This window comes from Hippocampus bargibanti, linkage group LG10 (genome assembly GCF_051943395.1).
Source record: "Hippocampus bargibanti isolate YZ-2025 linkage group LG10, ASM5194339v1, whole genome shotgun sequence".
Lineage (NCBI taxonomy): Eukaryota > Metazoa > Chordata > Actinopteri > Syngnathiformes > Syngnathidae > Hippocampus > Hippocampus bargibanti.
The window spans coordinates 11,087,425-11,111,193 of record NC_142743.1 but is presented as its reverse complement, the minus strand read 5'-3'; the positions used below and the strand labels follow the sequence as shown (position 1 = coordinate 11,111,193).

The 23,769-nt window shown below is 43.7% G+C and overlaps 3 protein-coding genes and 1 long non-coding RNA gene across 8 annotated transcripts in view; 1 reads left to right on the top strand and 3 right to left on the bottom strand.

The window, feature by feature from the left end:
- The window catches only part of LOC148892442 (aminoacyl tRNA synthase complex-interacting multifunctional protein 1-like), a 31,926-nt gene extending 9,636 nt beyond the window's left edge, over positions 1-22,290 (bottom strand). The window contains exon 1 of the mRNA XM_089005477.1: positions 22,218-22,290. The gene's annotated coding sequence lies outside the window, so the exon portion shown is untranslated. The remainder of the gene's footprint in view (positions 1-22,217) is intronic.
- tbck (TBC1 domain containing kinase) overlaps positions 1-23,769 on the top strand; it is a 42,497-nt gene continuing 18,728 nt past the window's right edge. Inside the window, exons 1-3 of one of the 2 annotated variants that reach the window (XM_089005468.1) lie at positions 1-430; positions 23,248-23,441; positions 23,528-23,600. In XM_089005468.1, the coding sequence (XP_088861594.1) occupies positions 23,249-23,441; positions 23,528-23,600 (266 nt within the window). In that variant the 5' untranslated portion in view covers positions 1-430; position 23,248. Of the gene's footprint in view, positions 431-22,673; positions 22,896-23,247; positions 23,442-23,527; positions 23,601-23,769 lie in introns of those variants that run through there. The other variant, XM_089005467.1, reaches the window with a different exon arrangement.
- On the bottom strand, positions 8,022-23,360 carry LOC148892441 (aminoacyl tRNA synthase complex-interacting multifunctional protein 1-like). Of its 3 annotated transcripts, none has more exons than XM_089005475.1 (7): positions 23,229-23,360; positions 16,341-16,463; positions 16,091-16,201; positions 13,234-13,398; positions 9,713-9,915; positions 9,430-9,598; positions 8,022-8,615 (listed from the first exon to the last, which is right to left on the bottom strand). In XM_089005475.1, the coding sequence occupies exons 2-7, from the start codon at positions 16,444-16,446 to the stop codon at positions 8,449-8,451; spliced, it is 921 nt and encodes a 306-aa protein (XP_088861601.1). In that variant the 5' UTR covers positions 16,447-16,463; positions 23,229-23,360; the 3' UTR covers positions 8,022-8,448. The 3 variants fall into 3 exon arrangements, with proteins under 3 accessions (XP_088861601.1, XP_088861599.1, XP_088861600.1); XM_089005474.1 differs by lacking the exon at positions 23,229-23,360 and adding an exon at positions 22,218-22,335 and having other exon boundaries at positions 8,023-8,615; XM_089005473.1 differs by lacking the exon at positions 23,229-23,360 and having other exon boundaries at positions 16,341-16,473.
- LOC148892439 (uncharacterized) overlaps positions 23,433-23,769 on the bottom strand; it is a 31,524-nt gene continuing 31,187 nt past the window's right edge. For both annotated transcript variants that reach the window (XR_016116142.1, XR_016116140.1), the window contains exon 12: positions 23,433-23,565. This is a non-coding gene — a long non-coding RNA (uncharacterized LOC148892439). The remainder of the gene's footprint in view (positions 23,566-23,769) is intronic.

Here is a 23,769-nt window from a genome sequence, read left to right as displayed (position 1 = left end):
CAGATGCTAAATTAGGCCCAACACCACCGATCTATAAAACATGCGGAGGCCCAAATGCCCTATGTTGGCTTTCATCCATATGCTTTATAATATGTTTTTTTGTCGCTGCCCAAAACGATCGCCTGCTAATATTTAGTTCAAAATGACATTTAACAATAGAGTTGTAAAACGAAGTGGAGGACATCGTACTTCAAATCTTGTTTTTTTTTGCATCTCATACTGAAATTGATCTAAAACTGGATATTAAATTTAAATGTCTCTTGGAATACCTCTGTGTCGCATACATGTGACGTCACCGACACGTTTTTGCATTTTGGGCGACAATAACCCACTTCATAGATGACAATATTGGGAATTTAAACATATTGTCCATGCTCTACGACATCCGGACCCACTTTCTGTGAAACGAATGCAGAGGCATCTTTCGCAGGTAATGTGTACATTTTTTTAATTTATTTGTTTATACCGGGAAACGACATGTCAGCTGTTGCGTGTGTTAGTAGACGGCAGCATCAATCTGTAGTATGCTGATCGTTCTGTGTTCTGATCAAATCATTCTTTGTTTAAAACATAACGTGTTCTCTGTATAATTAAGAATCACGTTGGTATATCATGTTGCGCTAGACATTCTGGCAGCAGTCCGAGCGTTTTAAACAGTAACCAAAATGTTGGCGGGCACTAGGACCAGGCATCTCACCCAGCAGGTGCACGGGAGGGGGCGGGTTTATGTTACATATATTTCACTGCATTTTCTGTTTGAGTTAGATCCACGTGTTAGCCGTTGGAATAAACACGTCTCCACATTTAGTCGTGTGTGTGCTCTTTCCTCAACGGCTACACTGGTGACCCCGACATTGGAAATGTTCATGGCAACAGACGAAGATGTGTCTTCTACGGCCATGTCGCCACGACCGGCGCCCCAACTCGCAGCTGTCGCCTACACCGCGAAATTGACCGAGTTCTGGCACAGCGACCCGGCTTCGTGGTTCCAGCATGTGGAAGCGCTTTTCCACCTACGAGGCATCACGACAAATGAGCCAAAATATTACATGGTCGTGGCATCCCTCGACCAACCGACAACACATTGCATGATGCGACTTCTGCGCGCACCTCCACGAGGCGGGAAGTACGACATGCTCAAACAACTGCTGCTCAGGCAGTTCACGCTATCGGCCTCTGAGAGAGCAGACAGACTTTTTTTCCTTCCCGGACTCAGCGACGGAACAGCAGTGGACCTCGGACAAAATGCTGTCGCTCTTAAATTCGGATGATGGCAGATTCCTTTTCCCCCACATATTTCTTCGCCAGCTACCGGCCGCAGTGCGCGCCGTGCTAGCTAACTCGACGTGCCTAGCCACCGGCGACTATCGTAGTTTGGCAGAAGAAGCAAATCGAGTGCTTCTGGCGACACGGCGGTTTGCCGAACCCCTCGGTGAAGTGGCGTCGAGCATCGATCCGACCGTCGTGACCGGAGTGGGATCACAGAAGTGGCGCGGGAAAGCCATCTGCATTTTCCATCAGCGGTTCGGCGTCAAGGCTCGACGCTGTGTACCCCTGCTCCTATGAGGCTCGGGGAATCTCCAACGCCCGGCACCCAGTAGCAGCCATGGGCGCCGGCAACAAAAGCGAGCTGCTTTTCATCACGGACTCCTCGTCAGGAAGACATTTTCTTGTGGACAGCGGGGCACAAGTAAGCCTGCTGACGCCCACCGCAGCGGACATGACGGCAGGTGGATGCGGGCCTCTCCTGCGCGCAGCTAACGGCTCGCCCATCGCCAACTTTGGCTCTAGGTCTGTGACTGTGCGCTTCCATGGACGGGAATTCAAGCGGAACTTTATTGTAGCCTCGATCACAGTTCCAATAATCGGTGCGGATTTTTTATGTGCTCATGGACTACTTGTGGACATTGCTAACAGTCGTTTCATTGACGCCATCTCTTTCGCGACTTTCCCGTGTGAGGCTGGAGGGCTCGGAGCGCTAACACACGCAAATTATTTAACCTCAGGTTGTTTACGAACGTCTGCTGACCGATTTCCCGTCGTTAACTACTCCTGCCTTTTCCAATTCCGAGACAAAACACGGGGTAGAGCATTTCACCCCCACGGTCGGCCCGCCAGATTTTGCCCGCGCTCGTCGCCTCGACGCGGCAAAATTGGCAATGGCGAAAGGGAAGTTCGCGACGATGGAGCGCTTGGGCATCGTGAGGCATTCCAACAGCCCGTGGGCCTCACCATCACACATGGCGCCCAAAAGTGACGGACGGTTCTTGCCGGCCGTGCGGTGATTTTCGTCGGCGAAACAATATAACCACACATGACCCCATTCCGCACATCCTTTTCCGCACGTTTGGCCGGCGCCTTGATTTAGTTCGTGGTTATCACCAGGTGCCGCTACGGGCAGAGGATGTGCTGAAAACTGCGGTAATAACCCCATTTGGCCTTTTTGAAATTCTCTGCATGCCTTTTGGCCTGAAGGGGGCAGCACAGACCTTTCAAAGACTGATGGACTCAGTCTTGCGAGGCCTCGATTTTGTATTCGTCTGTCTCGATGACATCCTTATGGCCAGGCCTTCACTGGAGGAACACCTGTCGCGCTTAACAAAGGTTTTCAAGCGTCTTGATTCACACGGCCTTATCGTTAACCCTGTGAAGAGCCAATTTGGTCTGTCCGAGATCGATTTCTTTGGTCACCGCATTTCTCCACAGGGTGCCATCCCCTTACCTGCCAAAGTGCAGGCAGTGGTGGACTTCCCCCGCCCGGCCACAGTTAAGGCTCTGCAGGAGTTTTTGGGCATGGTTCATTTTTACAACCGGTTCCTCGCTCACGCAGCCGACCTCTTACATCCCCTCTACGGCGCCTTGAGAAAAAAGAAGGCTAATGACCCCGTCGAGTGGCCCCCACAACGAGCACAGTCCTTTCAATGAGCCAAGGAAGCTCTCGCGAGTGTAACTCTTCTGGTCCACCCGATCTAAACCGCACAGGTGGCCTTGACTACCGATGCGTCTGATGTTGCCGAATGGCAGCCCCTTGCATTTTTCAGTCGGAAGCTGCAAGATAACGAATGCAAGTATAGTGTTTTCGACAGAGTTGTTAGCACTCTATCTTGCAACGTGCCATTTTCGTTTTCTCCTCGAGGGGCGCTGGTTCACCGCATATGTGGATCACAAACCACTCACATTCGCCACGTCGAAGGTGACTGAACCGTGGTCGGCCTGACAGCAACGACATTTAGCAGCCATTTCAGAATTTATGACAGACATTCGGCACGTGGCCGGCAAGTGTAACCCTATGGCCGATTGCTTGTCACGCGCGTGTCGTGTGTCCAGTCCAGTTCGGGCTGGATTTTTCAGAGATGGCCACCGCCCAAGCTGAGGATCCGGACATCCACAAACTCAAGACAGCAGGCACGGCCGTGAAGCTTGAGGGGGTTGCACTGTGTGAAAGGTGTCCCGCTCTCTCTGCGATGTGTCTATGGGTCGCACTCGTCCTGTGGCGTCGGCGAATTTTTGATTCTATCGTAATGGTAGCTTTTCATAGCGATTGCAAATACTCACGAGAGAATAATGATGCACAGCTGTGTCAATCATTGGTCTGGAACTCGACAAATATTTTATTCTGCGCATGTTCTTAAAAAGGCTTTAGAATTTCTGGCTATTACATGATCAGCTCGTTTCGCAGGTGACATCAATCAGTGAAATTACCCCAATCATGTCTTTGCCTCACACACACATATACACATGCACACTCAACATCCACTGCTGTTCCGTCGCTGAGTCCGGGAAGGGAAAGAAGTCTGTCTGCTCTCTCAGAGGCCGATAGCGTGAACCGTCTAAGCAGCAGTTCTTTGATCGCGTCGTACTTCCCGCATCGTGGAGGTGCGCGCAGAAATTGCATCATGCGATGTGTTGTTAGTTGGTCGAGGGACGCCACGACCACGTAATATTTTGGCTCATCTGTTGTGATGCCTCGTCGTTGGAAAAGTGCTTCCACATGTTGGAACCACGCAGCCGGGTCGCTGTGCCAGAACCTGGGCAGCTTCGCGGCGAAGGCGGCAGTGCGAGTTGGGGCGCCGGTCGTGGCAACATGGCCGAAGACGACAACTCTTCGTCTGTTGCCATGAACATTTCCAACGTCGGGGTCACCAGTGTAGCAGTTGAGGAACGAGAATACACGACTGACTGGAGTACGTCTTTATTCCAACTGCTAACAAGTGGATCTGACTTGAACATGGGAAAATACAGTAAAATAGTCTTATCATAACCACGCCCCTTGCTGTACAACTGCTGGGTGAGATACAAGGTCTTAGTGCCCGCCACGATATACTAATATTGTCAAGTATCTCAAAGCATATCATGACAGCTTCATGACTGTTTGGAATTTATATTTTTAAAACTTTTAGTATACCGTGCTGTACTTTACACTAGATGGATGTACGCTGTTGGATTCATCTTACTATCCAGAAAAGCTCCTTTGTCATGGTTTCCCGATCCTGCTCGGTATTGCCGTTGACGCAAATGTGCCTTTCTGCTGCATTTCCCCATTTCATACTTTTCTTTGATTCTATTTTAGGCATTTAGGGCTCACTTGAGACAAGAGTTACAACATTTTCCAGAGCCATTAAACATGAACACTTATAGCCCACTGAATGTCACTCGAGAGCCGCCGAGCGGCAAGGCTCTTTTTTCAATGATTTGCTCGCTTCATCAACTTTTACGCTAAACAAGCGCATGGACAAATCTGCAGTGAACCGTGACAATTATTTTCAATGGGTGGAACTTCGTAAAACACTCAAAAAACTCTGGCCCAGCACATTACGTTTGAGAAATTTGGTATTACGTTTGAGAAATTTGGTACCTCCAGCAAATCTGTAAATCATTTATTTTTAAGGGTAATGTAAGTTGACTTTCAAAAGTGATTTCAGTGTTTTGGGGTGATACTTTGTGGTATATTCACGAGTTTAACAAATACGATGGCCACTTATCAAAACATGTTTTTTTTTGCTTTGGGGGCGGGGGCTATTATTATTATTTTTTATTACTATTTCGCATTACCCTAATCTCCAGTTGTGAAGAAGAACTCACATTAGGAAGATTATATATATATATATATATATATATATATATATATATATATATATATAGAGAGAGAGAGAGAGATACAGTAAAGTCTCGTTATATCGATATCGGTTATATCGATAGTACTGCTTATTACGATACTATTTCTATGAACGCAAGGAGAAAATTTAGATGCCGCGGGATCGGATATATCGATAGTCCGGTTATATCGATATTTTTTCCGACTCCCGAGAATATCGATATAATATATTTATATATATATATATATATATATATATATATATATATATATATATAAATTTCTCCACTGTGAGACTAATAAAGGCAAATCCAATCCAATATATATATATAAATACAGTAAAGTCTCGTTATATCGATATCGGTTATATCGATAGTACTGCTTATTACGATACTATTTCTAAGAAAATTTACATGCCACAAGATCGGATATATCGATAGTCCGGTTTTATATATATATATATATATATATATATATATATATATATATATATATATATATATATATATATATATATATGTGTGTGTGTGTGTGTGTGTGTGTGTGTGTGTAAATAATGGGGGCACAAGCCAGTGTCTTATTGTGCCGGTCCCAAGCCCGGATAAATACAGAGGCTTGTGTCAGGAAGGGCATCCGACGTAAACATTTTTGCCAAAACAAATATGCGAATCAAACCTATGAATCCCATACCGGATCGGTCGAGGCCCGGGTTAACAACGGTGGCCATTGTTACAGTTGACCTTCAGGGTGCCAGTGGAAAGTGGACTACTGTTGGTCGAAGAAGGAGAGGAGGGAGGTGTGCCCGGAGGAAAAGAGAGAAATGGAACGCCAAGAGTATAGAACTAAGAGTAGGAACTTTGAATGTAGGAACAATGACAGGTAAAGGTAGAGAGCTGGTTGACATGATGCAAAGAAGGAAGGTAGACATACTGTGTGTCCAGGAGACCAGGTGGAAAGGGAGCAAGGCTAGAAGCTTAGGGTCAGGGTTTAAGTTGTTCTATCATGGTGAAGACAGAAAGCGAAATGGAGTTGGGGTTATCTTAAAAGAGGAGTTTGTTAGGAATGTCTGAGAGGTAAAAAGAGTATCAGATAGAATGATGAGTCTGAAGCTAGAAATTGAAGGTGTGATGTTCAATGTTGTTTGTGGGTATGCCCCACAAGTAGGATGTGAGCTGGCGGAGAAGGAGATATTTTGGTTGGACTTTGATGAAGTCATACAGAACATCCAGAGAAGTGAGAGGGTTGTAATTGGTGGAGACTTCAATGGACATGTTGGCGCAGGGAACAAAGATGATGAGGAAGTGATGGGCAGGTTTGGAGTCCAGAGGAGGAACGCTGAAGGACAGATGGTGGTTGACTTTGCAAAGAGAATGCAAATGGCTATTGTGAATACTTTCTTTCAGAAGAGACAGGAACATAGGGTGACCTATAAGAGTGGAGGCAGAAGTACACAGGTAGACTACATTTTGTGTCAACGGCGCCATCTAAAGGAAATCAGTCACTGCAAAGTAGTGGTTGGTGAGAGTGTAGCCAGACAGCATAGGTTGGTGGTGTGTAGGATGACGCTGGCAGTGAGGAAGATGAAGAAACCAAAGGCTGAAGTGAGGACAAAATGGTGGAAGTTGAAAAAGGAAGTGTTGCATGACATTTAGATAGGAGGTAAGACAAGCACTGAGTGGGCAAGAGGTCCTTCCAGATGACTGGCAAACTACAGCGAACATAATCAGAGACACAGGTCGGAAAGTACTTGGTGTATCGAGTGGAAGAAAGGTAGATAAGGAGACTTGGTGGTGGAATGGGAAGGTTCAGGAGTGTATACAGAGAAAGAGGTTAGCAAAGAAGAAGTGGGACACTGAGAGGACGGACGAGAGTAGACAGCAGTACAAGGAGATGCAGCGCACGGTTAAAGTAAAGGTGGCAAAGGCCAAACAAGAGGCCTATGATGACTTGTATGCTCGGCTGGACAGCAAGGAAGGTGAGACTGATCTTTACAGGCTGGCGAGACAGAGAGACAAAGATGGTAAGGACCTGCAGCAGGTTCGGGTGATTAAGGATAGAGATGGCAATGTATTAACAGGTGCCAATAGTGTGATGGCAAGATGGAAAGAGTACTTTGAAGAATTGATGAATGAGGAAAATGAGAAGGAACAAAGAGTAGAAGACGTGATTGTTGTGGACAAGACGTAGCAAGCATTAGCAAGGATGAAGTGAGGAGGGCGCTGAAGAGGATGAAGGGGGGAAAGGTACTTGGGCCTGATGATTTACCAATCGAGGTATGGAATTGTCTTGGAGAGGTGGCGGTGGTGTTCCTGACTGGGTTATTCAACAAGATCTTAGATGGTGAACAGATGCCTGAAGAATGGAGACGAAGTGTACTCGTGCCCATTTTTAAGAACAAATGAGATGTGCAGAGTTGTACTAACTACAGAGGAATAAAGTTGATGAGCCATACAATGAAACTCTGGGAAAGAGTAGTTGAAGCTAGACTAAGAGCAGAAGTGAACATTTGTGAGCAGCAGTATGGCTTCATGCCAAAAAAAAAGAGTATGACAGATGCAGTGTTTGCTTTAAGAATGCTGCTGAGAAGTACAGAGAAGGTCAGAATTGCATTGTGTCTTTATAGATCTGGAGAAAGCGTATGACAGGGTGCCCGGAGAAGAGCTGTGGCATTGCATGAGGAAGTCTGGAGTGACGGAAAAGTATGTCAGAGCGGTGCAAGACATGTATCATGACTGTAAGACAGTTGTGAGGTGTGCTGTCGGTATGACTGAGGAATTCAAGGTGGAGGTTGGACTCCACCAGGGGTCAGCTCTGAGCCCCTTCTTGTTTGCTATGGTGATGGACAGGCTTACAGACGATGTTAGACAAGAATCTCCTTGGACCATGATGTTTGCCGATGAACGGGGAACAGGTGCTAAAACCGTGGTCAGACCAGCCATGATGTTTGGACTGGAGACAGTGCCACTGAAGAAAAGACAGGAAGCAGAGCTGGAGGTAGCAGAGCTGAAGATGTTGAGGTTTTCTTTGGAAGTGACCAGGTTGGATAGGATAAGGAATGAGTACATTAGAGGGACAACTCATATTAGAGGCTTTGGAGAGAAGGTCAGAGAGGCCAGACTGAGATGGTTTGGACATGTCCAGAGGAGAGAGAGTGACTATATCGGGAGAAGGATGCTGAGTCTTGAACTGCCAGGCAGGAGACAGAGAGGAAGACCGAAGAGGAGGTTTATGGATGTGGTCAAAGAGGACATGAAGGTAGCTGGTGTGAGAGAAGAGGATGCACAAAACCGGGATAGATGGAAGACATTGATTCGCTGTGGTGACCCCTGAGGGGTGAACAGCTCCTCTTCTTTTTATTTGATCTCGCTGTTGCTCATGGTCTGGGCTCGGCACACTCCCTTTCTGGCCACTTGGAACGGCGCCCCCTTGTAGGTTGCGACGCATTTGCCATCCGTGCGGAGGTCCAGCTGAATCTGCTCCCACACTTTTTTCTTGGGGTTTAGCTCTTTGTCAGGTTCGCCTGCAGCATCATATTTCATGTCACTGGTGGGAATTGGTAACATTTGACTGAGCGATGGGAAACATGAGGATTTAATGGACGTGGTTAGTGTGAAGAAAGGAAGATTTTGTATGAAAAAGCCGTCATCTTTCTTATTCGGTTGAGTGGTCATAAGGAAGAATTGTGTGACTTGATAGGAAACCATCAACATGATGGACGCAGCTGCTACGACTCCACCTTAAATGATCCCCACCCTGCCTAAATTTTATTTTCCTCTTACGGTCACAATTTGATCTGATTTGAGTTGTTCTTGTGAAGAAAAAAAGTCGCCTTGACTTTGCACGCGAAAGCTGTCAATCAGTTCAATCGGGCATGTGGTCGTCTCCCCAAAAATGTCAATCAATGACTAAAACAAGGTACAATGTACTTAAAGATGAAAAAAAATATGTGAATCAGTGCATGCAGAAATATTGCAAAATATCTATGTATATGTGTAGCTGTCTATCTTCACACCAATGCACTTTAGATGAAAAAAATATGTGAAGCAGTGCATGCAGAAATATTGCGAAAATTGCACGCACGCACGCACGCACGCACACACACACACACACACACACACACACACACACACACACACACACACACACACACACACACACACACACACACACACACACACACACACACACACACACACACACACACACACACACACACACACACACACACACACACTCTCTCTCTCTCTCTCTCTCTCTCTCATGATGCAAGCACAGCTTCCCTTTGTTTTAATTATTTTTTTAGTTCTTCTTAAAGTGAGAAACTATGAAAACACCTGAGAAACCCTGGAAAGTGACTCTCTCCCCTGGCACGGCCCCATTTGGTGGGTCGAGGATTTCCACCAAGTTGGGCGAGCTGGTGCACAAGACAATGGCCTGGGATGTCACCCCTCTCATCTTGGCTGGCTTCAGGTTACACAGTAGAATAGCCATGCGATTCTGCATCTGCACCCAAAAAGTTGAAAACATTGCTGAGTTTCATTTATCCCAAAACAGCACAGGGATATAAAGCAATATTAAGCATATTTTTCCCCACTTTGGTTCAAAAAGAGTTTGTACCTGATCCAGAGGCACATACTTGACCAGCCCGCTGACCACCGTTCTGGGTGAAGGCTCGCCGACGTCCACCTGCTCCACAGAAAGACTGTGGGCGTCCGGGTGCTTCTCCGACGTGATGATGCGGCCGACGCGGAGGTCCAACCGAGACACGTCCACCTTGACGTCGTCCTGACCGGCCGTCGTCATCTTCTGCGGCTTTTTCTCTGTGCGTTTTAAGAGACGACAAAAGTCATTTTCACTGTCGCGCAAATTCAGATTTTACGAGTACAGTGGAAGCCAAACGATTTGCCGTCAATCCGAGAAGGCTTTTTATTTTTTATTTTGTGGATAATCAGGGTACTACGGAAGAGCATTAGGGCCAGGTTGAAATATATATATTTTTTAGAGATGGGGTATTATTCAGAGAAAAAAGTCGTAAATTTGAAAGTTTCAAACTTGCAAATGTGCGAGATTTAAAGTCACAAATTTGCTAGATTTAAACGTTTTAAAACAATTCGGAGATTGAGATACATCAATCGGTCGTGCGGTGGTTTAGCAGCATAATGCTCTTCCGTAGCTGACGGGATAGGAGACCGTAGTCTTGCTGAAATGGACGAGTTAATCAGTTGTGACTTTGAGATCGGGTTTAGTAACAAAGAGATCCTTCAAGTCTTGGCACAGAATCACAATATTGTGATTTCTATCCGGAGTTTAAAGAGGCAGTGTCGTGAACTTGGTCGCGGCCAAAAGCATTGACATTTTATACGTAGTTAGGCCATGAAAACCATATAAAATAAATGAATTACGCCATAATTACAACTCCACAGATACCTACTTCTGTCCTGCAAATTATCTCGTCTCGCAAGGCTGCTAACGCTAACCCACCGCACGACCGAATGATGTATCTCAAACTCCAAAAGTTTTTTTTAAATGTTTAAATCTAGCAAATTTGTGACTTTAAATCTAGCTAATTTGCGAGTTTGAATCTAGCAAATTTGTGACTTTAAATCTCGCTAATTTGTGACTTTAAATCTAGCAAATTTGTGAGTTTGAATCAAGCAAATTTGTGAGTTTGAATCGAGCAAATTTGTGTCGGTAGTCCTTTAAAGTCACAAATTTGCTTAAAGGACAACCAACACCACCAGACAAGTTGTGTCCATAATTTGTAAAATCACTTCAAATGACTTCTACTGATCGTATTTTACAAAGATTCCACCGCATATAGCTATATTTTACGTTTTAAGACTTGCGCTAAATATTCAGGAAGTTTTGTTTTTGAGTTGGTGACGATACCTATCGTGATGTCATGGTAGGTATTGTCACTGACCGAGAAAGCGACACACAATGCATTTTACAGTACAGTACTTTGTTTGGTCTGAAAACTTCGTGTTGATCCGTGTTGATGGCGAAATTAGAAGGAAAAGACATAAATGACAAGGTGGTGAATCGTTGTGTGTTGCACCAAGACTACTATTTGATAGTTGACACAAATTCCCAGCGGACAAATCAGCCCATTTCCAACGGAGCTTGGGCACCATCTTGTGCATTTTCTGGGATGCTACATTTCAATCCAGATGCCTCAAAATGACACAGAATTACTTCTTTAATCGATTGCAAACATTTATGCTTTCCTCTTCAGAACTATTTGAATCATATTCATAACTGAATGAGTAACAAGAAAGCATCTTCTCCGAATCTGAAGCCATTGTTTTGATTCTAGAGCAAGGCAAGACGTCCTTGCGTAATGTCACAAACAAGGCGGCGGGACCTTCTGAAACTGGCCATTTCCGGTTTCATTTTGAAGTAGTTTTTGGACATTCTAAGTCATTTTTATTGGTGTTTTTCATTTGACTAAAAATATCAGCCTGCGTGTTTTGGGTATTTTAGATGCTAGAAAACGTTTTTCTGATGTCAGTTAGGAAACAAAAAATGGTGTCGGTTGTCCTTTAAATCTCGCAAATTTGTGACTTTAAATCTAGCAAATTTGCGAGTTTGAATCTAGCAAATTTGTGACTTTAAATCTAGCAAATTTACATGTTTGTATCTACGTCTGTGTAAGCTCTCAGTCGTACAGGAGTGGTCCATCGATGAGAAGGTTTCTTCAGCCGTCATCTGTACAAAAGTGAAGGTTTCGGACGTTTCGCCTCCTATCCAAGAGACTTCGTCAGCGAACTAAAGTCTGACTGGTCGTATCGGCCCCATTTATATATCCCTAATGTCCAGACCTAGTGGCGCCGGACACAGCTATGATAGGTCCCTACTCTCAGGTTGGGGGGGGGGGGGCGCGGGACCCCCCCCCCAGTGGGGCCACAGGGGGGGTCCCGCGCCCCCCCCCCCAACCTGAGAGTAGGGACCTATCATAGCTGTGTCCGGCGCCACTAGGTCTGGACATTAGGGATATATAAATGGGGCCGATACGACCAGTCAGACTTTAGTTCGCTGACGAAGTCTCTTGGATAGGAGGCGAAACGTCCGAAACCTTCACTTTTGTACAGATGACGGCTGAAGAAACCTTCTCATCGATGTTTGTATCTAGCAAGTTTGCAATTTTGAAAGTCGCAAATTTCCTATTTTTTTTCTCAGAATAATAGCCTATCTTTAAAAAATATATATATATTTCAACCTGGCACTAATACTCTTCCATAGGGTACGGCGATGACTGCAACGAGAAAAAACAAAATGCCACATACTACAACGTGAAGAACATTTTTCTGAGTCGGGCAAGGAATGAGTGAGATCACTTGTTTGGAGACATCGATTTTTAGAACAACTTTGAAGTCACCCAATTGTAAGGCAACGTTGGACTCCATCTCCAGTGTGTTACGAACCGAAGCATCTGTGAGTGTTTACATGCTAATTTAACCAGAAATGTCCGACACAAGTTCCTCGGAAATGTTGATTCAAAAAACATTCTGGGAGATTTTCACCAAAGGAGAAATGAACATCACCTTTGGTTTCCTTGAAAAAAAAAGAAAGACTGGATTAAAATTGAAGCTCCTCCAATTAAGTCAAGTCTGCCATGGATGATTTCACATGAAAAGCCTAAAAAAAGCATTTAAATGCTAACAGTGACTAAAAAGGCCTTTTGAAGATTAATGAAACTCAGCTGTGGCTTCTCTGTAACATAAATTTATTTAAAACACTTGCAACACAATAAATGAATCACAAACGTACTTTTGTTTTATTTAGTTTTTTTCCATTCCATTCCATTTTCATTGTTCTTTTGACTTCAAGACGGCGCCGCGAGAGTGGCTGCCTTTCCAGCAGCTCATGTATTTCGTTTTTCTACTTTCATTCCTTTCATCACTTTGCTGCTGTGAAATGTAAATTTCTCCACTGTGAGACTAATAAAGGCATATCCAATCCAATCCAATCCAATCCAATTCCGTCAAATACGACCAATCAACACCTGATATGAAACGTGTGTTTTGATTGCGGCCGACGATTTCAAACACTGCGTAAAAAGCTGCTTTTAAGTGTCGAGCGCAATGTCTGATGACTTCAAAAAGGCATTCATAACTAGCGGAATGTTGATGCGTCACCTTTTTTCTCCGACTTCTTCTTATTGTGGCTGTCGTCTTTACGGGGAGGACTCTGGACAAGGTGGGAAGCGGCGAGGGTGACGGTGGGTGTAGGACCCGTGGGTAGGGGAGGGGTGGCATTGGACTTCTCAGAGGATTCCAACGGCGACATGGCAACGTCTCGCACTGCAGGGAAGAGGAAACTTGGTCAGAACGTGATGCAAGTGTGTTTGTTATGTGGTACTTAAAGGACAACCGACGTCTCCGGACAAGTTGTGTCCATAATTTGTATAATGGCTTCAAATGACTTCAACTGAACGTATTTTACAAAGATTCCACCGCATATAGCTATATTTTACGTTTTAAGAGTCGCGCTGAATATTCAGGAAGTCTTGTTTTTGAGTTGAGTCCGTACGTCACTGAAGGAACGCCCCTGACCGAACAAAAGACATATTGTAGCAGTCCTTCCATCACGTCAATGTATTTTGCTGTACTTGTTTGGTCTGAAAACCTCATGTTACACCAAAAAGCCGCCAGAAGAGGGCGACCAAGCTCCATGGAAGGAATTTATCAGCCTGTGGAAACAGGCTGACTAATTCCCTACACAGCTTTGTCGCCATTTTCTGCCTCCCTTGGGTGCGACATTTCCCACCCCTGATGCCTCAAAATGACATGGAATAAATCATTTTTATTGGTGTTTTGCAGTTGAATAAAAATATACTGTGTGTTTTGGGTATTTTAGATGTTATAAAATGTTTTTCTGATGTCAGTTAGGAAACAAAAAAGTGACGTCGGTTTTCCTTTAAGTGTGTTACATGGTATGCAATCCCACGTGGTGTGTGAAAGCAGTGCGGTGGTGAGAAGGTGAATAGTTCGTGAAAAGTTTACGCAATCAGTGCAGTGTTTTTCTTGGAAGAAAGTTACCGTATTTTCCGGTGTATAAGGCGCACCACACAAATGAATGGTGTATTCTCGAACCGCTTCTATATATAAGGCGCACCGTACTATAATGCGCACATTCAATGAATGTATAATACAGGTAACATCCGATTTACGACCGGTGCGAGTTACGACCACAACTGCCAGATAGTTTTTTTTTTTTAAATTCTAAGGCTGGAACCACTGCGGTGGCAGCCCGGCAACGCTGTTGAGATCTGCAGCGTGTTTGTGATTAATTTGGTAGAATAAAGACTCGAGATGATCCTTCTTGTTTAGATTGAACAAGTAGGATGTTTTGCCAGAGCACAGAGAGCAACCACTTCTCTCAGCATTCTATAAGAATTATTTTTTTTTAATCGCTGTCAAAGGACCATATGTAGCGTTGTGGCTGCATTGCCAGATGCGCTCAACATTCAGCATACTTCATTTAACTTAACAGAGAATATTACAGCATTGCACAAAATAACAGTTTCTTCACAAACGCGTATGACAATTTTGATCAGCGAGCGCGTGATGGCACCGGCTGGGGGGAGTGTTCACTGACGCCGTGGCGGGTGGTCGTCGGCACACGGGTCGAGGGTCCCCCAACGCCGGCCAGGGCGAAATCCGTGGTGGGTCGGCTGTCGGCGCGCAGGATCAGCGCGACGACAAAACGCCGCCCATGCCTCTTTGAGACTTTTTTCCTTCGGCATCCGCCTAAGTCCAAACGTGTGTTGTGCGACCTGTTCTCGCTTCTCCGTTAGCAGGGAGAGCGATTTCTCATCAGCGCGCATGCGTGGGAAGCCGTGCGTATTTGGGTCAGCAGAACGACACAGTAATAAAAATCGATAAAACGAAATATAAAATGACAAAAATGCCACTAAAAGTTATTAGATTCATAATTGAACTGTAAGCAGTGTGGTATATCATAGTATTCAAGAGAAAACGTTCTTTAAAAACAACAGATTGACATCATATACTATTCTGTCGTATAAACCTCGCGTCGGCCATTTTGAACGCATTTCAACTTACGACTGTTTTATCGGAACGGAACCCGGTCGTAAGTTAAAGATATCAAAGTGTTCCAAATACAAGGCACACCACATTATAAGGCGCTACAGTCGAGGCTACGGTTACGCATGACTTCTTATACAGGGGGAAATGGAGTCGGTGGTTGCTGACAGTAGTTGCGAGACCTCTTGTGGCTCAATATTACTTCACATATAAAACGCAACGGCATATAAGGCGCAGGGTCAACTTTTGAAGAAAATCAATGCTTTTGGGTGTGCTTTATACACCGTAAAATACAGTAGTTTGTGCTATGTTGAAAATGTAAGCATTGTTTAGACATTTGAGTCTCTCGATGAGTGAAACAAATGAAAAAAAAATATATATATATATATATATATATATATATATATATATATATATATATATATATATATATATATATATATATATATATATATATCTCAAAGTTGAAGTTCTGCTTGAAATGCAGTTGATATTTTAGCAAGCATCGTGCAAGTTGACATACTCGATTTCCTTCCGTGGGCCACATAAAATGACATGGCAGGCCACATTTGGCCCCTGGGCTTTAAGTTTGACAAATTGATGACGGAAACTCTAAAACAGACAGCTCAATTAAAAAAATCCCACAGTACCAGCTTTTTCGTTTTCCTGGCAGGAGATGTAGAGGCAAGATGGACCGTTACAAACAATCTTTATCTCCACATCGATGAAGAAGATGAAGGCAAATATTTATTGTGATATGTATGAGAGTCAAGTTGTTTATTTATTTACAAGACATCTTTTTAAGTCAGCCTTGATTTCTGTGTAAGCTGTTTCTGGTGCGGAGCGTATCGCCCGGTGTGTTTATGGTTCTGCAGGACGAGCTGAGTGTAACAAATTTCCCTTGGTGGGGACAATCAATTATTTAAAATGAACGAGACAACTTTACCTCCTCTCTTCTCTTTGTCCAGCAGCTGCTTTTTCAAGTCGTCGATGTTCCACTTCAATTTGGCATTTTCCACCAGCAGTTTCTTCTCCTCCCTGACGCTGGCTTGGATACCTAAAATAACAGCAATTATCGTTAATGTCCAGATTTTAGGAAGTGCTCCTGCATGAGCGCAAATACAGTAGTGGGTGAAATAAAATTAAATTCTGGGCTCTCAGCGGGAATATTATGCAGAGGATTTGAAGGCATTTACTGGCTTTCTCCTTGAGCAGCTCGACTTGCTGTTTGAGGTACTCGATGATCTGGTCAGCCTCTCCAGCTCGCTGCTTCAGCCTCACCAATGGGTTGCAACTTGACATTTTGAACAAGGAACGAGCTATGAACATGAAAAAAACATTTTATTTTATTTTATAGTGAGTCCTTGGAATTTCGCAGTCACAAATTCACAGGAGTGATTCTGTCTATTCTTTGTAAGGAGCTGAAAATTGCAAAATATTTTGGCTTCATCTTGTGGAGTAAAGTTTGGGTGGATCATGGTGTTTTGGTGAATGCACTAGATGCACGTACAATGTGAAAGGTCATCACGTCACTACGGCGCGATGACTCATCTCAGGAGACATCATTTGTTTTGCTTGTGCAAATAACATCAGATCTTAATGGCAAGCTATCTCGCTATTGGCTGAAGGCCTCAAGTGAGGAAAAAGGTGACCTCTGTTTATAAGGCGCAGAGAAAGATAAACGATTGACCAGCATATCCCAAATGTACCTCAGCATACTGCCGAAACTGGAACATGTGGATGGTCCTAAAGTCATTTACAAGAATGACAAAATAGTTGGACTTTGAAATCAGATTTTAAAATGTGTCTATTTCCAATTATTACTTTTTTCACACGGGCGGAGCTCTCGCAAATTAAATGTGAGGTGGTGGGAAACAAGTCCTGGCCCAAGACGAAAAAAAATAGAAGGAAAAATAGAAACATTTAAGCGTTGAAGTTGAGAGTTGACGTTCTTGATTTAATTTAAATTGAACCAGCGGGCCTCCCACATAAATGTTGAACTATTTTGGATACGCATTTAAACGTGTCATAAAACAAAGGGTGAATTCCTTCTGTCAATAACGTATCCTTGCGAAACAGTTAAATATTTTTGCATCTTGCATGTACATCGGCATGACAACTACAAGGAACTGTACTCTAAAAATAGCTATACAACCAACGAACGATCCAATGCCGGATAGTAAGTTTACGACATAATTGACTATGTTGATTATATTCGTTAAAACAAGCTAATTTCTGATGTGTTTTTTTTTTTTGTTGTTGTTGCTTGTGATGCCGTGTTTGCTAAATGATGTTAACTTGAGAGCGTTGTCAATAAAAAAGCGTGGAGATCAAAGGGACCACACGTATTTGAGTATTTGGTGCTGCCAGCTAAAGCTGTTTTGTGGTAATTGTTGAGTGTGTGTGTGTATATGTGTGTGTGAGGCAAAGACATGATTGGGGTAATTTCACTGATTGATGTCACCTGCAAAACGAGCTGATCATGTGATACCCGGAAATTGTAAAGCCTTTCTAAGAGCATGCACAGAAAAAAATGTCAGTCGAGGTCCCAGACCAATGATTGACACGGCTGGGCATCATTATTCTCTCATGAGTATTTGCAATCGCTACGAAAAGCTACCATTTTGGTTACTGTTTAAAACGCTAGGACTGCTGCCAAAATGTCTAGTGCAACATGTTATGGGCGCAGTAGCACAGGCCAAAGATGGTTTAGGCTTTTCTTCGATGGCGATGAGAAAAACTACGAGCTCTGGGAGACGAGGTTCCTGGCGCACATGGAGTTGCGAGGCCTCAGAGATATTATTTTGGGCGTCCCGAACATTGAGGAAGACAGCGAAGAAGCTCTCGCCGAAGACAAGGCTAAGAATGGAGAGGCATATGCTAAGTTGGTGCAATGTCTGGACAATAAGAGCCTATCGCTGGTCATGAGGGACGCAAAACGTGACGGGAGAAGAGCATTGGAGATTCTCCGTGAGCATTATGCTGGAAAGGACAAACCACGGGTGGTGAGTTTGTATTGTGAACTTTCCCCACTCCGAAAAGGCAGCTATGAGACAGTCACGGACTATGTTAGCCGAGCAGAGACTGTATTCACCTCATTAAGAAGAGCAGAAGATAGCCATGGTGCTAAAATGGCTTCCTGACTCTTACAAACCGTTCGTTGTGCACGTCACCCAAACTAAAGACAGAATAACTTTCGGCGAGTTCACAACTAATCTACGAAGTTTTGAGCGTACCGAAAAGTATGGAAAAGGTGACCAGAGTGCCAACGAAGACAATGTAATGAAAACCAGCGGGACTACAAGAGGGAGAGGAGAGGCGGGAAAGTGGAATCGGCTGATAGAGTGCTACACCTGCGGGAAAAGAGGGCACATGGCCAGGACATGTCCTCGCACTTCCCAGCCGAGAAGAGAGGAAAGAAGGTGGGACACGCCACATCAAGGCCGATGCGGAATGAAGGGAGCTGCTGACGAGATTGAGTCAGAGCACACATCCTTCTTCTTCAATCTAAATGACCATCCGATACAAAGTGGAAACAAGAAGGGCTTTATGGTCAACAGTGGCGCCACAGCACATATGGTCAACAACGCCACAAAGTTCAAAACAGTCAACAAGAGGTTCAAACCCGAGGACCACATCATTGAGCTTGCAGACGGAACCAAGGTGAGCGGAATGGCAAAGATGAGAGGAGAGGCTGAGGTCTATTTCCTGGACAGCGTGGGACGACGCCTGAAGACGAGACTCAAGTAAGTGCTCTACATCCCAGCATTTCCGCAGAACATCTTCTCCGTCAAAGGAGGGATAGCGAGTGGAGCAGAGGTCCGCTTCAAAGATGGTGATGACTGGTTAGTCCACAGGGATGGGAGACAAAATCAAAATGGAGGTGTATGGTAGAATCTATTACCTAAACACAATGGAAGCGAAACATGTTGATGAAGCGTATGGTTGTTATGATATCCAAACTTGGCACAAAATACTGGATCATTGTAACTTCGCGAATATGTTGCTAAATTAGAAAAAGTGGTTCAATGTCTATTAGAGGGAAATACGAGCCTAATCAAAACTGTGAAATATGCACACAGGGCAAGCTGACACAGAGCAGGAACAGACATGCAGATGCTAAGGCTGCAACTGTGCTACAGCGAGTGCACACAGACCTGTGCAGTCCTATAGAACCGACAGATAGAAATGGCGACAGGTACTCAATAGCATTCACTGATGACCACAGTGGGATGATTTTCCATATTTTATTAAGGCAAAGGCTGACATGACAAAGGCTACAGAAAAATTCATAGCCGATGTAGCCCCATATGGCAAAATGAAATGCATCTGATCCGACAACGGCAAGTTCAATGGGCAAGAGTTTCAATCTTTACTAAGACAGAATGGGATAAGGCATAAGACAAGTGCACCCTACTCACCTCACCAAAACGAAACTGCCGAGAGAGGTTGGAGAACACTATTTGAGATGTCTAGATGCATGCTATTGGAAAGTAAACTTCCCAAGCAACTATGGACACATACTGTACAAACAGCCGCTCAAATTTGCAACATATGCTATAGTAAGCGGCTACAGCAGACACCTTACCAGGCTTTTACAGGAAATGCACCCAACCTTTCTAACATACAAATATTTGGCTGTGAATGTTACATATATAAACAGGACAAAAAGAACTTAGATTCCAGAGAGAAGAGGATTTTCGTAGGCTATGATAAGTATAATCCAGCCTATAATGTGTACTACCAACCCGAGACAAGAAAGGTCTGAGATATAGACTGGTGACATTTTTAATGAAAAACAACACAGATGGTCAAACTCAAAATGGGTTGTGACTTGTGAGACGATATTCAGAGTTACAGTCAAGTACCCCCAAAGGAAATCAAACAGAGTCAAGATCAACTTGAGAAAAGCAAAGAACCGAGTGCTGAAGAGACAGTAGAAACAGGCAATATTCAGACAGAACAGGGAAGGAGGTGTCCTAATAGGCAAAGAAAGGCTCTAAAATATTTAAAGGAGTACATATGTAAAACTGAGTGTGATGATGACAAAACCGAAAATATTGACTATTTCTACAAGGTAACTTATGGTGTACCTAGGACTTTTGAAGAGGATATACAATCTGAAAAGTCAAAAATGAGGGCTACTGCAATGGAAGAGGAGATGGAATCCCTGACAAAAAATGAGACTTTCACTCTGACCCCGTTACCGAAGGGCAAACAAGCATTGGGAGGTCGCTGGGTGTATATGGTGAAAGAAAACCCAGATGGATCTAAGACGTGTAAAGCCAGATATGTAGCAAAATTATTTGGTCAAGTGGAAAGAATTGACTACAGAGAGACATTTTCACAGACAGCTAACATTACCTCTATTTGAGCACTGATGCAGTTGGCTGTGCAGGAAGATCTTACCCTACACCAAATGGATGTGCATATCTCCATGCCCAAATGGACTGTGAAATATATGTGGAGCAACCTGAAGGTTTTGAGACCAGGTCACAAACAGGAGAACGTTTGCTATGTAAACTCAACAAATCACTGTATGGCTTAAAGCAGTGAGGGCGTAACTGGAACATGTTACTAAGTAATCACCTCATCTTCTTCTCCTTTTCCTTTCGGCTTTTCCCCTCAGGGGTCGCCACAGCGAATCAGTGTCCTCCATCTATCCCGGTTTTGTGCATCCTCTTCTCTCACACCAGCTACCTTCATGTCCTCTTTGACCACATCCATAAACCTCCTCTTCGGTCTTCTCTCGGTCTCTTGCCTGGCAGTTCAAGGCTCAGCATCCTTCTCCCGATATAGTCACTCTCTCTCCTATGGACATGTCCAAACCATCTCAGTCTGGCCTCTCTGACCTTCTCTCCAAAGCCTCTAATATGAGTTGTCCCTCTAATGTACTCATTCCTGATCCTATCCAACCTGGTCACTCCCAAAGAAAACCTCAACATCTTCAGCTCTGCTACCTCCAGCTCTGCTTCCTGTCTTTTCTTCAGTGGCACTGTCTCCAGTCCAAACACCATGGCTGGTCTCACCACTGTTTTATACACTTTTCCTTTCATCCTAGCTGAAACCCTTCTATCACACATCACACCTGACATTTTTCTCCAGCCGCTCCAGCCTGCCTGGACACGCTTCTTTACCTCTTTTCCACACTCTCCATTGCTCTGGACAGTTGACCCCATGTACTTAAAATCCTCCACCTTCTTTATCTCTTCCCCCTGTAGCATCACTCCTGCACTTGTATCCCTCTCATTCACACACATATATTCCGTCTTGCTGCGACTGATCTTCATTCTTCTCCTTTCCAGGGCATATCTCCACATCTCTATTTTCTCCACATGTTCCCTGTTCTCGCTACAGATCACAATGTCATCTGCAAACATCATGGTCCAAGGAGATTCTTGTCTAACAAGGCGGTGACAAAAGTGAAACTTGAAAGATTCAAGAGATATTTGTTTGGAGAAATGTGAATATTTTGAAGCTTGCAAAGTGTTGCAAATATGTAGGATGTTTTTGTTTTTGCATCAGTTTATTTCTTGTTTTTTTTTTTTTTTTTTTTTTTTTTTTGCTGCATGAAATTGTGAACATGTCTGAGTGGGAGTGTTGAGTGTGCGTGTGTGTGTATATGTGAGGCAAAGACATGATTGGGGTAATTTCCCTGATTGATGTCACCTGCGAAACGAGTTAATCATGTGATACCCGGAAATTGTAAATCCTTTTTAAGCGCTTGCGCAGAATAAAATGTCGAGTTCCCACACCAATGATTGACACGTGCATTATTATTCTCTCGTATTTGCAATCTCTACGAAAAGCTACCATTTTTGTTACTGTTTAAAACGCTAGGACTGCTGCCTGCATGTCTAACGCAACCATAATAATAAAATATATTAAGACAGAAACTCGTATGAATAATCACGTTCTTACAGGACGAAGAATAATGTACTTATTGTACAATATAGCTGTGAACCAAAAGCAACAACTGTTTCAAAGGCGTTCCGTTCTTTGTAAGTGGCACTGCTAGCAAAACTGCATTCATAAAATAAAGGGGGAAACATAAAAAAATACATTACACTTACATTGACGTTTGGCATTCACCTCTACACGTTTAGGCCAGCGTCGGCGGGGGCTTGGCACTTCATGGCAAAGTACATTTACAATAATTTAACACAGGCATACACACAGATGATAAATTAGGCCCAACACCACCGATCTGTAAAACATGCGGAGGCCCAAATACCCTATGATGGCTTTTATCAACATGCTTTATAATCTGTTCGTGTAGCTGCCCGAAAAGTGCCTGCTCATATTTAGTTATTTTTTTTTGCCAATAGAGTTGAAAAACGAATGACATTGTACTACAAATCTTGGGTTTTTTTGCATCTCATACTGATATTCATCTTAAACTTAATATTAATGCGGGCACTAGGGCCAGGCACCTCACCCAGCCGGTGAACAGCGGAGGCGTGTTTAGGATGATAATATCTTACTGAATTTTTCTATGTTCACTTGTTAGCAGTTGGAATAAAGACGTACTCCAGTCAATCGTGTGTTCTCCTTCCTCAACTGCTACAATATTAAATTTAAATGTCTCTTTAAATGTCGCATACATGTGACGTCAGTGATCACGTTCTTTAATTTTGGGCGATAATAACCGACTTCATAAATGACAATATTGGGAATTTAAACCTCCTGTCCATGCTCTACGACATCCGGACCCATTTTATGTAAAACGAATGCAGGGGCATCTTTCGTAGGTAATGTGGTTTTTTTTTTTTTTTTTTATGTATTCGTTTCCTACCGGGAAACGATATGTCAGATGTTGCGTGTGTTAGTAGACGGCAGCATCAATCTGCAGTATCCTGATCGTTCTAATGTGTTCTGATCAATTCATTATTTGTTTAAAACATTAAAAAAGTTCTCTCTGTAAAATTAAGAATCACTTTGGTATGTCACGCGATGTGTCATGGGAGCATTTCATAAGAAATACTGTACCCATGACGATGGAACTGCAGTCAATTTCGCGCATAATTTAATGAGTACAAGAGGTTCGACAATGGATGGATAAAACTCAAGTGAGATCTATTTACCTGGACAATAATAATGCAGGATGCAGCCCCTCAAGGATGCTCAGTTGGGGGCTTTCACATTCTTCGCCTCAGCGCTCCCCCATGATGTGTGCGGAAGCAATGGCCTTCCCCTGACTCCCAACTCCATCAAAATATTAGGACGCTTCCAGATCCTGAAGACTGTCACCCATCCCAGACTCTGCCAGTATGTGGACATTTCCAGAGGGAAGCATGGTAAGCATTTTGTAATACAACTTGTGGAATTTACATGACTGTTTATCACTCATCATATGTGTCTCCTTCTTCTCCTCTTCCTGCAGAACGACTCATCGTTGTTGCCGAACACCACGAGAGCAGTCTGAGTGATTTCCAAAAATGGGGAAACAAAATGAGGTTGGAATTGTGACATATTAACGGTCCATTAACAACAGGAGATATAAGGAGCGGGAGAATAATTCTTAATGGAATACGATCACCACTTTTTATGCCGTTACAGTTTATTTAACACAATATGCGTGTGAAAATATTTTGTTGAGACAGAAAAAAAAAAAAGCATTTTATA